Source organism: Squalius cephalus, assembly GCF_949319135.1.
Source record: "Squalius cephalus genome assembly, chromosome: 2".
In the NCBI taxonomy this organism is placed as follows: Eukaryota; Metazoa; Chordata; class Actinopteri; order Cypriniformes; family Leuciscidae; genus Squalius; species Squalius cephalus.
Window position 1 is genome coordinate 56,868,704 of NC_137123.1, and position 13,681 is coordinate 56,882,384.

The following is a 13,681-nucleotide window of genomic DNA, read 5'->3' on the forward strand; positions in this document are numbered from 1 at the left end:
TGCCGCTGCTGTCACTACTAGCCGCTTGTCTGCTGTCTGTTAGCGTCACGTTACAACCTCAGCTAATTCCAGCTGCTGAACTTGGCATCTCTGCCATGTTTGTGCTTTTTTCAGGATTATTTCATACAATTTAATACATGCATTATACCTTCGCCCACGCCTTTGGATTCCGTCGTTGTCGAGTATCGAGAGAACCAGCGCTGTTTTTCCAGTTGTTTTCCTCTGTGAACATGCACTCATGGATGTCTGACAATTTCATTGCTTTTTGGAGTTTTCAGATTTAAAAACGTCTATAGATATAGAGGCTACACTCGTTCTGCGGTACCATTGCTCTCATGGAACAGATAGACTATATATGCTTATTTAAAGCTACACTGTGTAACTTTTTAAGTTGATTCTTAGCAAAAAACACTTTGTTATATCAAAAGTATATGTGCTCATTCATGTGTAATTACTTCCACCAACTAATAAAGTATTCTCGTAAGCGTAAAATCTGCCTTTTAGAATACATACGAGCGAGTCGCTCGAATGGCGGCAGCCATGTTGTGCCTCCATCTTGAAAATACATTCGCCAAAGAGGGACATACCTGGAAATTCAAGCTTCGCCTTTCGCCTTTACACTCAGTGGCACCGTGACGAATGCGAGGGGGAGATTACTCGCGACTGCCGGTAGATTTGAAATAATACGGCCACCGTAGGAGTTAAAACACCCTCGGAATTGAAAGGAACAGAAACTAATATTCACTGGGTAGTCATATACAATTCACTGCTAGATGGGGTAAAATATCACACAGTGTAGCTTTAACATTTTAGTGTTAAATAAAAAGTCTGATGAAATCCTGCAGGTGTCAGTGCTTTCTCCGTCCATACAATAACTGCACATCCTTGAATGAGCGTGCATTTACTTGAAATTCTTAGGTAATATCTATAGTTTGACCCATTTGAGAGGCGGCCAAAATCAGAATTTAAAAATGGACTGAATAAAGCTCTCTACGACCTTGATGTGCGATGCCGCGCTGACTGACACAATAATTACTCTCACAAGCTCACAGCAATATTGTAAGTTACTGCATACTACATTTTTAACTAGCAGAATAATACAGTATCACAATACACATAGTCTCACTTTTAGCTATGTCTTTTAACTAGTATAGTATAATAACTAAACTCGATCACGTCGAGCTAGGCGGGCGTGTTTTCAGCAACCAGGCACCTCAGCTCCACCCACGTCCTGCCTCTTTCCCTCCATTTTCGGTTATCCGGGAGTGGCACGCGGTGACGTGCTCCCAAGATGGCGACGGGAGGCTCCTCCCACTTTTGGCTTCAAAAATGCTCTTCAGAAACCTACGGGTGACGTCACTGGCACTACGTCCATATCTATGACAGTCTATGAATAAAACGCATCCAAGATCGGCGACTCTGTCTAGTCGAAGTTTGTCCCTGAAGCTCTTTTTATCTAGGAAATCCCACACCAATACTGATCCGTGTTTGATTTCTACTCTTGTCCAAATCTCTCTTGGGTCATTTGATTCACCCATATGTTTACGTTTCTTACCAACTTATCTTTGGCGACAGAACCTGCTGCAAACGATAACGAGTAATTGTGGTCCATGACGACTGTGCGAAACAACAACAGTGGTGTGCTAGGAACTACTACTTCCACATATTTTCATGAGACTCACTGTGTCGCCATGGTTCTATAGCAGTAAAAGCAGAAACTGAGGATATGACTCCATCGACAGGTGACGCAATGAGGAGGGACGTTACACTGGTTAAAATTGCAAATTTCTCTGGAATTAAACGGTTGGAAATATTTGGGATAATGTAAATACATAAGTGAACAAAATATATTACACTGTGCTAGTACTTTTTGGATATTTTTATGCAAAAATCTTACATATTGTGCCTTTAAGACACTTATGTACTTTTGTATAAAAAAAAAAGGTATCCCGCAGGACCATTTAGACCCCAATATTATCTTGTTGCGACCAAAGTTGTTTATTGTACAAAAGTAAAAAAAAAAAAAAAAATCTTGAAATCCAACATTGACATTGATTAATATTAGCATGAATCACAGAGGCCAAACAATGTGCGAAATTATTAACATGACATAGGCTGAATAAGGAAAACTGAGAATTTTGCGATTGCATAAACAGCAGACCAAGTGTGATTTACCAGCCTAACACATGGAACAAATACAGGGCCAAATATAATATTGGTATTAGTCATATTACCAAGAGACAGATGAATTTGCATCAAAATACCATAAAGTTTGATTGGTCGGCCTTTAAAGTCATCAACAAAATATATAGAAAGAATTTTCTCCACCCTTTTAAAAATTGATAAGCACATTTTTATTTTTCTATCCTGACTGGGGTCGATTATATGGTTAGGTTAATATTTTATTACCATATATGCATTTAGGATTGTTTTTGTTTGTTTGTTTGTTTTCCTGCTAAAAGTAAAACCTCATCCATCAGAAAAGACCTGCAACTCATTTCTGGGACAAAAAATCACTAGTTGAGAACCTCTGATTTAAATGTACTGCAAAAATGTTTAAAATGAAAAAAATCTTGATTAGTTACAGAAATGAAAATATAAATAATGAAACAGAACAACAGACGAAAAAATAATAATATCTAAATATTGAAAAAACATTTTTGGATAAGAATGTCAACTAATCATAAGCAGATAGTAAATAAAGAGAGAATGAGATGACATATGAGGAGGAAGACTGAAGGAAAGACAGTTCCCAGTGTTTGAATGTGGCTTACTTGCTTGCCGGATAAAATATGCAGTGTTTTCCTAATAACAATTTTTAGGTTTGCTTTGAAGAGTGGAAAATCACATTTTCATCCCAAAACATAATAATGGAGGGCACTTGAGAAGAACCTTCAAACCTTGTTTATTTGAGAGTCAATGTTTGTTTGTGTATTTCTACAGATGGGACGATGGGAAAACCACACATTGAAGTTGAAGTTTCCAGTGTGGCCGCGCTATAATTCGTTCGGGGACGCGGACGCTGATGAGAACCACTTGAGCATTGTGACTCTAGAGGAAAGACCCTTTGTTATAGTGGATGATGTGGACATTCTTACTGGCACATGTATGCGTAACTCTGTACCTTGCAGGAAACACATTAAAGAGTGAGTTATTTATTTATTTATTTATTTAACTTTAAAGAACAACTTTAGCAGATAATACCAGTTTTGAATAAACCAATTGGTTCCGCAGGCATTATACATCCTGTCTTAACCTTCAGCATGAGAGCTTTCTTTTACTGGGGAATAGTGGAATAATTGTGTTGTCTCTAATGTGGTTATGAACTTTTTAGTGTGTTATATTTAGAACTTATTAGATTGAGCTCTCTTCAATCTTTCTCAGTATCAGCTGTGTTTCTAAATCTCTGTGCCTGTATATGCTGCAGTAATGTCACGGACGGCTCCTATGTCAAGAAGTGCTGCAAGGGCTTTTGTATAGACATCCTGAAGAAGATTGCCAGAAATGTAAAGTTCACCTATGATCTTTACCTGGTCTCAAATGGCAAACATGGCAAGAAGATCAATAATGTTTGGAACGGCATGGTGGGGGAGGTTAGTCGCTCTAAAAAACCTAACGAGCGATCTATCTATCTATCTATCTATCTATCTATCTATCTATCTATCTATCGTTCTATTTGTCTCTATCTATCTATCTATCTATCTATCGTTCGTTCGTTCTATCGTTCGTTCGTTCTATCGTTCTATTTGTCCATCTATTGTTCTATCTACCATTCTATTTGTCTCTATCTATCTATCTATCTATCTATCTATCTATCTATCTATCGTTGTATCGTTCTATCTATCTATTGTTGTATTGTTCTATCTACCGTTCTATTTGTCTATCTATCGTTGTATTTGTCTCTATCTATCTATCTATCTATCTATCTATCTATCTATCTATCTATCTATCTATCTATCTATCTATCTATCTATCATCTATCTATCTATCTATCTATCTATCTATCTATCTATCTATCTATCGTTGTATCGTTCTATCTATCTATTGTTGTATTGTTCTATCTACCGTTCTATTTGTCTATCTAGCGTTCTATTTGTCTATCTATCGTTCTATTTGTTTCTATCTATCTATCTATCTGGGGGAGGTTAGTCGCTTTAAAAGACCTAATGAGCGAATCTATCTATCTGTTGTTCTATCGTTCTATTTGTCTATATAACGGTTATTGTATCTATCTATTGTTCTATCTATCGTTCTACCTATTGGTCTATCTATTATATATTTGCATCTGTCTATCAGTCGTTCTATTAATCTGTCTGTCTATCTATCGATCAATCTATATATTGGTCTGTCTATCATCTTTTTATGGTATCCATCCATCCATCCACTTTTGTGTATTTCTGTTTCATTCAGTGTGTTTTCTTTTTCTTGAGGTGTTTTCTTTCCCCTGCTCTGTAGGTATACAATAAAAAGGCGATAATGGCCGTGGGCTCATTGACCATAAATGAAGAGCGGTCAGAGGTCATAGACTTCTCTGTCCCATTTGTCGAGACAGGCATCAGCGTGATGGTGTCACGTAGCAATGGAACAGTGTCGCCCTCTGCGTTTCTAGGTATTAGATGAAATTATATCTTTGAAATCCCTCTGGAATCAGTGTTTTTCTTATCTCTGCCTTCCCCCATGTATTTTCTCAATTCTCTCTCCTCCCTCAGAACCCTTCAGTGCTTCAGTGTGGGTTATGATGTTTGTCATGTTACTCATCGTCACAGCAATCGCTGTTTTCCTCTTTGAATTCATCAGTCCGCTCGGTTTCAATAGAAACCTTGCGCAGGGCAAAGGTATGATACACAACATCAACCATACAGTCAAAAACCCTCTGCTATAAGATGATCTAAAACAGACAGGATACTTGATTAAAATTTAAAAATCTGAACATTGAGCATTTAAACAATTAGCACCTTGAGTACCTGTAGATCCACGATTCTCTTGTAACTTGCTCCTCACTCCTCACTTCTACACACTACTTTCCCTCTTTCTGTTATACATTTCTAAAGACCCTCATGGACCCTCCTTCACCATTGGTAAAGCAGTCTGGCTGCTGTGGGGTCTGGTGTTCAACAACTCTGTCCCAGTACAGAACCCCAGGGGCACTACCAGTAAATTTATTGTATCCGTATGGGCCTTTTTCGCTGTGATCTTCCTGGCCAGCTACACTGCCAACTTGGCTGCCTTTATGATCCAAGAGGAATTTGTGGACCAAGTCACTGGCCTCAGTGACAGAAAGGTATTTTTTTTGTGTCTTGAAATATAGTAAGCTGTCTTACTCTCTACTGCTTCTCTAACCTATATACATATGTATACCTGTGCCTGTAATTTAGGATGAAACTAAAATATGTGACTGGATTATTCTGTCTGACACATCATTGTTCCAAAGTTTGGGGTCATTTACATTTTGTAAAGTTTTTGAATATTCGTATATATTTGTTGATATTATTAGTGTTTTCTTCTTTGATATATTACCCATGTCGGTAACACTTTATAATAACTGCACGCTATGAATCATTAGTTAAACATTAGCTATAAATGCTTTATTCTTGATTTATAAGCATATCTATAATGTGTTTAATAATTGCATTTTCATGCTTTATTAATGATCAATTTCTAAATGAAGTATTGCATTATCTACAAACCAGTTATTTAGGAGTTGTCAGTGGTTCATAAGATCACTTAGAAAGTGTAAGTAAATATTCCTATTAATAAATTATTTAAATGTACATTCATACATCTTAAATATTTCTATGTTCTGTATCACTGTTGTGTTTTGTTTCCTTTTTCTGTTTAGAAGATAACTGAGCCTTTAAATCTCCTTTGTAAATGCTTTGCAAGGCATGAATAGTCCTCAATTTAGATGAGCTTTTTATAGAAACATAAAAATGTTTATATGTTTATCAAGAATAAAGCATTTATAGCATTATTTATAAACTGCTTATTAATGTCTATTAATGCTTTATAAATGATGAATTAACTGTTTACTAATGCTTAACTAATGATTAACAGCGTGCAGTTATTATAAAATGTTACCATCACTCTAATATGCTGATTTGGTGCTCAAGCAACATTTCTTATTAATAATTTTGAAAAAAAGTTGTGCTGCTTAATATTTTTATGGAAAGCGTGATAATTTTTTTTTTAAGATTCTTTGATGAAAGTTCAAAAGAACAGTTATTTATAGTTTTTTTTTTTTGGGAACATTATAAATGTCTTTTTAGTAACACTTATCAATTGAATGTGTCTTTGCATAATAAAAGTATACATTTCTTTATAAACATAGATTTTACTGACCTGAACTATATATACACATTTATAAACAACATCTTTGGCTCTGTCAGCCATCTTGCCTATGATTTGTTGCTTAGCTCATCACAAATCCGTTGTGAGATTACCTTATCCATTGAGTGCATGCTTAAAATTCCCCGTAAAAAAGTAACAATATACATTTGGTGATATAGGAAGCTATTTCTACATTAAACATTTTTTTTGGTGTAACCTAATGTATTCCATTTGTTTCAGTAAATAATTTCTCTGTTTTGAATAAAGCCAGTTAATTGAGATGTTACAGCATGAAGAACAGTTTTTAGGCTACCTGACAAAATATATTTTCCAGTGCACTGTCTAGTTGGCAGCTCACTAGGTTTTAAGAGCGCATCCGTATGTCATTATACATTTACAAGATGGAGCGTCTGAACTACACCAGTTACTAGGTTTATCTCGCTGGATTTATTTCTGTATTTGAGCTTGTATTGATTCTCTCCATGTATCTGTTTAAGCTGCCCTCACAGCTCTCTATGTAATTGATGTATGTCTTTCTCTTTCATAGTTTCAGAGTCCCTATTCCTATTCACCACCGTTTCGCTTTGGGACCGTGCCTAATGGGAGCACAGAGCGAAACATCAGGAAAAACTACCCAGACATGCACCAGTACATGGTGAAATACCATCAAACTGGAGTTCAGGATGCACTGGTCAGCCTCAAGACTGGGTATGGCTGGGATATGCAATTTTCTTGCATGGTCAAAAAGGTTATTTTTTGGTCGACATAATTTTTCTGTAAATGTATATAAGCCAATAATTGTGCTTTATTGGTTTATACAGTAAACTGGATGCTTTCATATATGATGCGGCTGTGCTCAACTACATGGCGGGGCGTGATGATGGCTGTAAGCTAGTAACTATTGGCAGTGGCTACATCTTTGCCACAACAGGATATGGCATTGCCCTGCAGAAAGGATCCTATTGGAAACGGCTGGTCGACCTTGCTATCCTCGGGATCATTGGAGATGGTATAAGTGTTTTTCTGCATTTCTCTTGTTATTTCACTTATTTCATGACCTCTGTATTAAACAATATCTCTGTTCCAAACCTTAGTGAGATTCCTTGCTCTCTATAGCATTCTACAGTAAATGAAATGAAATTTCATAAATTATTTATTTAAAACACACTACATAGGAATGAAATCTGTTAACGCTCACCCAGATGCCACATAAATAGCATGAAGTACATGATTTGGATAGATTTTAACTTGGCGCATGTTATTGACGCAATACTCTGATGAGCACAAAACTTACATAGCACACACAAATATGTAAGGGATCATGTACAGTTAGTCGTCATTATTGCAAAATAAACCCTGTTAGGGTGATCTGATGAATAGAATGTACTAGGTAACAGTATATCCCACATATTGCACAACAGTTTTTCAGTCAAGTAAATAAATTTACATGAAATACTAATTAGAATAAAAAAAATCACACACACAGACATATGTCTATATATATATATATATATACTGTATAATTATAATATGATAAAAGACTATTTAAAATAAGTGATGTTGAACTGTTTTTTTTTTTGTTTTTTTTTTACATATATTTCATAATACTACTGTTTTACTTGATGAAGTTAATGCAGCCTTGGTGAGCATAAGAGTCTTGCAAACTCCACATTTTTGAATGGTAGAACAAAGTGAGCAAAACTTCTACAGTGTAGGAGATTGATTGCCAGGAACAGCAGTCAAATATGCAAATTAGCAGTCATTAAATAAAAACATTTTACAGCAGAGTGCTGTTATCGACAGATCAGAATGAAATATTCCAGGTGTGAAAGAATGGTTAAAGAAGTTAATTTAGATTTAATTATTGTACTATTTTCTTATTTTGGAGGATAAATTTCATAAATCTTGCAGTGCTTTATCCATAAAGCATATGTGTTAGAGATCCTGCTTTAAAATATATAGCCTTTCTGTTGGGAAGTTGCCTGAAATGCTTAAAAATGCTTCCCAGGTAAACAGCTCGCAGCGTTTTTTTCTATGCATAACCATTAACTGTAATTTTGTGTTGTGTATTAGGTGAGATGGAGGAGCTGGAGGCTCAGTGGCTAACTGGTATCTGTCATAATGAGAAGAATGAAGTGATGAGCAGTCAGCTGGATGTGGATAATATGGCTGGTGTGTTCTATATGCTTGCGGCTGCCATGGCTCTGTCGCTAATTACTTTTGTCTGGGAGCACCTCTTCTACTGGAGGCTACGTTACTGTTTCACTGGTCTCTGTTCTGGTCGGCCAGGAATTCTCTTCACTATCAGCAGGGTATGTCACAGAAACACTACGGTAAATTAACTAGAGAGATTCCGTTGCTGAAGGCAACCATTATCTGCTCAATCTTGAAATATTAACATGTCATGGTGGCTGTTTACCACAGTCGTCTTAAAGCATCATCAGAGTAGGGATTGCTGCTTATGTGCTGACAAACACATTTTTTGCTGTGAAATAAGAAAGAGCTTATATAACAGAATATAATAGCACCAGCCACCGTCTCTGGAATAAAGTTACAGGGTGCGGTTGTTTGTCACAGCAGGATATATTACTTTATTCCATCGGTTTATAGAATTTCAGAACCCAGAAAAAATACAGAGAGACTACATTGAGAAATATTGTGCTAATATATACTTTTTGGTGTTAGCCTCCACTTATGAACTTCTTTCTGTTAACATTTCCGTCTCCATTCCACCTATAGGGGATTTGGAGTTGCATTCACGGTGTCCATATCGAAATGAAGAAAGCCCCAGAGTTGGGCTTCAGCCCTCAGGCCAACATGTTGCACCTTCTGAAATCGGCTAAAGAGATCACCACCCTTGGAGTTACCTCACCCAAACGCCCTGTGAGTAGCATTCTCCCACCTACCCAGGGCTTGCTGGAAATTATGGGCGGAGGAAAAGGCAACAGCCTCACCCAGAAAAACATGCCCTATAGCAATACCAGCACAATGCTCAGCAACCGTCACAAAGAGCCCCTTAACAACACTCTCTTGCCAGGGCAACGTGCCCTGAGCTTGACGGATGCTCAGCCAGGTGTTGCTGGAAATGGGGGTTCAGGAGGCGGAGGTGAGACCACACGACCTCCTGCCTCCAAGCCACGTGCTCTGTGGAAGAAGTCTGTGGAGACCCTACGGCAGAACCCAGAACCTGGGGGAAATTCCCCACCATCTGCCCCGCAGCCTACCGAGACCCTACCAATGAAGAGCCAGCGCTACCTGCCCGAAGATGCACCTACCCGTTCGGATATGTCAGATTGCTCTGGTCGGGTGGACTTGCAGAAGCAGCACAAGTTAAAAGAAACGGTCCGAAAACGGAACCGCCTACCGCGGGACCTGAGCGACGTGGAGCTTTCAACATTGCGGAGCCAACCCAGCCAGCAGAGCAACCACAGCGCTCAGATATACTCTCAGAGCAGCCAGGGGAGTCAGATTTATACCATTGACTCCATTGACCAGGAGCATGGGCTGCACTACCCAGATATCTTCAGCGACCACCGTGACACTAAGCACCGGCCACCTTCTTCCTCCGAGCAGCAGCCAATTTTGCAGCTGAACAGCAGTCTGCTCTCCCAGGCCCATGAACCAGACGTGATGCAAACCGCCGTTGCGAAGGATAAAAAATACAACACATATGGAAAGTCCGGCGGGGCAGGGAGCATCGCCGGCGGGCCTGCTTCTACTCAGGATCCACGACAGACGCACTGCCGAAGCTGCCTGTCGAAGGTGTCAAGTTACTCCGGGCTTTACACTGTTCGGTCCCCTCAGTATCGCTGCGATGCCTGCCTGCACTCTGGAAACCTGTACGACATCAGCGAAGACCAGTTCCTCCATCCAGATGGACGGGGCACCGGCGGCGGAAGTGTTGACAGGTCCTTCTCTCCTTTTCTCCCCCAGCCTGATGCTTCCTTCACAGCCTATCTTCCCCAGAGTGACCAAGAGGGTGACGGTCTTATTAGTCACTACCAGAACGAGGGCGTGATCATCCGCCAGCACTCGTATGAGAACCTGCCACAGAAGAGTAACTCGCGGCGGGTGAGCCTGCAGGACAGCACGCCGTATGCCAACATGCCCTCTGCGACTTTGATCCCAGACAAGCCCCTAAAAAATCAGTCTGTGCACCTAAACCACACCCTCGGGGGGGTGGGTGTCAGTGGACTCGGGATTGGTCGTCGCAGCAAGTCGATGTATCCAGCGCGCCCGACGGAAAACCCCTTTCTCCAGACGCTTCGTGACGACCAGCGTCTAGCTCACGGCCGCAGCTCCACAGACATTTATAAGCAGCTGGTGCCGCTCACATTAGGCCAGGCTGATGGCAATATGCTCGGTGTGGGGATGGTGACCCCTGACCTCTATTACCCCGAGCATGTGATGCCTTATGTAGCCCCTCCCCCTGTCGGCACATACACTGCCCCCAGGGCAATGAGCGCTGGGGGCGCTCGGCGTGTCTACAAGAGGATGCCGAGCATCGAGTCTGATGTCTGATAGAGAGAGAGGTCTGAGAGACTATGAAAAGACATGCATGGATATTTCCACCAGGATATGGCTTAACTGTGGAACTCTTGGCAGGATTGTAAGGCTTTATGACTATAAGGCAAGCAAGTTTGGAATATATTTTGTTTCCCTTCTTGGACTTAATCTGTCTGAACAGAAACCAGAGTTCAACTTTACATCAGGTCCTCCCCTCTAGTTGAGCGGCAGCTCTGTGTCTTCCAGAAAACATCAGAAATGGTGGGCAGGACGCTCTCGCGCCTTCGAGCGAAGGAAGAGCAGCGAAAGCTGCTTGGAAGTACAGGGGCAGCTCCAAAGAGTTTCCTTTTTCACGCAACACGAGCAACCAAAAAATTGAATAAATAAAACATACGTGAATATCCACATTCTGCACTTTTACACACACACACAAAAACACACATGCACATGCAAGAGGCACAAACAATACATGATCTCGAACCACAGAAAGGACAACGTTAGGTATAATAATAGAATCTCTCTTGACCAAAAAACGAATACCACATACAATGTAATGGCATAAATGACAGGTGTGCACTTGCACACATTGACATGCTCTGAAATAAATAATTGCTTAGCAGATCCAAACCTGATTGAGTTTTTGGAAAGGTGGCAGAACATCTGTTATAAATGCGTGTACGAATGCATTTTCGGTGTAAAAGCTGCGCTGAGGCACAGTCCAAAAAGACTGCATTTAGTACTAAGATTAGATTTCCATTCCAACCTGAACTGTGACTAAATGCACTACCTGAATGATTAGTCTCGAGTGTAATCTCTGAAATCAAGTGCACTAGAGAATTTCAGGGAAGGAAATCTCGGTGCACACAAGGCCTGCGACTCCTTTGTGTCTCTGAGGACACCAAGAGGAAAAAGTCAATGACCCTCCCCACCCTTAAATCTGTCCGTACCTTGCCTGCATGCAGAGCGCAAATGCAGGAAGACACTCCTCTGCTCACAGCACAACAGTGTAGTAAGTGTCAGTGTTCATTCATCTAAATTTTATCATCTTGAGCATATTTCTATAGTTGTCTAGAATATTGAGAAAAGTGGTAGTCAGTTTTTACACAGTTTTATACACTGCCAAATATTTGAAAGGTGCGCAAAGTATATTTATTGTGACGGGAGGAAAGAAATGCAGGGAAGTGACAGAAAAAGAGGTATAATGTCTTTCTTGTTGTCGTAAGGGACGCCTGAGAAGGCGTAGACCATATAAAAGCCCTCACCAACTAATGATGTCAGTACAGAACCACCGAGATATTAAAAGTTCCTGTTTGCCTCAAACACACAAACACATCACTTCCTGTAGAATCCAACCACAAACTCATACTTCACAAATATTTTTGGTTGTTTTGAATTATAATGGTCGTTCCAGCGATATGCACAATATCAGGTTGCAATATTATATTTATGTATGAAATTTCCTAGTTTTAATATGTTTTATTATTAGTTCCTTTCATTTTATGAATTGTTATACACGTGGAATTAATTTATTAATGTGATTTAATTGCGTATATATTTAAAAGAAAAAAGATAGCAGCATGTTAATCTTCTCTATGGTCAAACTTTTAGAATTGTTCCTTTTTGATTTTGATGTGAATGGGAGTATATGTTTACAGTGAATGTGAAAATATGGATTCATCTCAGATGTGATTTTGATTTTCATTTGAATACAAACATAAAACTGTCGTATGACCAAATGTTAACTGGATCAACTTTCTTTGCTGTGTTTTCAGTAAATGCTGTGTCTGAAGCAAGTGAGGTTAACATTTGAGGGTGTATTCAGAAGTACCACACAAACACAGTTTGAAAATAATAAAGAGTATATATTGTGGCTTTAGAAAAGCAAAGCATTTTTCATAAGGTTAGTCTGTCATATGCTACACGCTTGCCTCTAACCATTTTGGTTCTGCCGATGTATCCGGACTGGCATTCTTGTGTTTACACTCCCAAGAAATATTCAAATTAGCTGTTTGTTTTTAACCTCATTAATGTCTACGAAATACTAGCATATTCATATTTCATATTTCATATCAGCCTCCATGGAGAAGGCCTTGCCTGTGTGCATCAACATCTGAATGTAGACAACAACATCCAGATCCAAGACACCGTGGGATATTTCAATGTCAAGAGTAGATGGGTTGTGGTTAGATTTTAGTGGTTTACGCAACCAGTATGAGTTTGTATTTACAGGTAGATTTGACCATCTGAATAAATCTATTTGCACATTGAGCTGTTTTACATCATTTGCATCGCTTCCATTATGCAAATTTAAGCTAATTTACGCTTGCTTGATCCCCTGTCTACAATTGATTATATTAAAATGTTATAATAATGTGTAATAATGTTAAATTATGATAATGTTGCGTTTCATTTCTCACAAAAATTGCACTGTATTTCTACAATTCCTACCCTTGTGGAATTTGAATTTGTCATAAAAAAAAAAATAATAATAATAATTGTGTGTTAAAACCACGCGTAGACCTGTGTGTATAGAGTCAGCTTAAAGGGATGGTTCGGAGTAAAATCAACCTAGGGTCCTTTGCACCATGACCTCGAGCCAAACACCCCCCCAGAAGCCTTTTTTCCCTTGGTTGAACATTATTAAAGTTGGAGCTTATTTAGAGAAATCAGCCGGATGGCTTAGTGCAGGCGCTAATGGATCCAAGGATGTATCTTGTAAATTACCCCACTAATAATGCCCAGAATGGTACCAAACTTATACAGTAGTAGAAATGGGTTCTGTACTCATAAAACGAGGCATTGGAAAGTTTGTAAGTACATCAGGAGTTTATTTAAATAACACTTGCCT

At 39.1% G+C, this 13,681-nt stretch overlaps 1 protein-coding gene across 3 annotated transcripts in view; it reads left to right on the plus strand.

Annotated features, from left to right (window-relative positions):
- The window catches only part of grin2ab (glutamate receptor, ionotropic, N-methyl D-aspartate 2A, b), a 104,220-nt gene extending 92,955 nt beyond the window's left edge, over window positions 1-11,265 (plus strand). For all 3 annotated transcript variants that reach the window (XM_079896361.1, XM_079896362.1, XM_079896360.1), the window contains 9 exons: window positions 2,944-3,146; window positions 3,428-3,593; window positions 4,456-4,609; window positions 4,710-4,835; window positions 5,052-5,281; window positions 6,875-7,035; window positions 7,149-7,336; window positions 8,401-8,639; window positions 9,067-11,265. In XM_079896361.1, the coding sequence (XP_079752487.1) occupies window positions 2,944-3,146; window positions 3,428-3,593; window positions 4,456-4,609; window positions 4,710-4,835; window positions 5,052-5,281; window positions 6,875-7,035; window positions 7,149-7,336; window positions 8,401-8,639; window positions 9,067-10,848 (3,249 nt within the window). In that variant the 3' untranslated portion in view covers window positions 10,849-11,265. The remainder of the gene's footprint in view (window positions 1-2,943; window positions 3,147-3,427; window positions 3,594-4,455; window positions 4,610-4,709; window positions 4,836-5,051; window positions 5,282-6,874; window positions 7,036-7,148; window positions 7,337-8,400; window positions 8,640-9,066) is intronic.
- The last annotated feature ends 2,416 nt before the right edge of the window (window positions 11,266-13,681 follow it).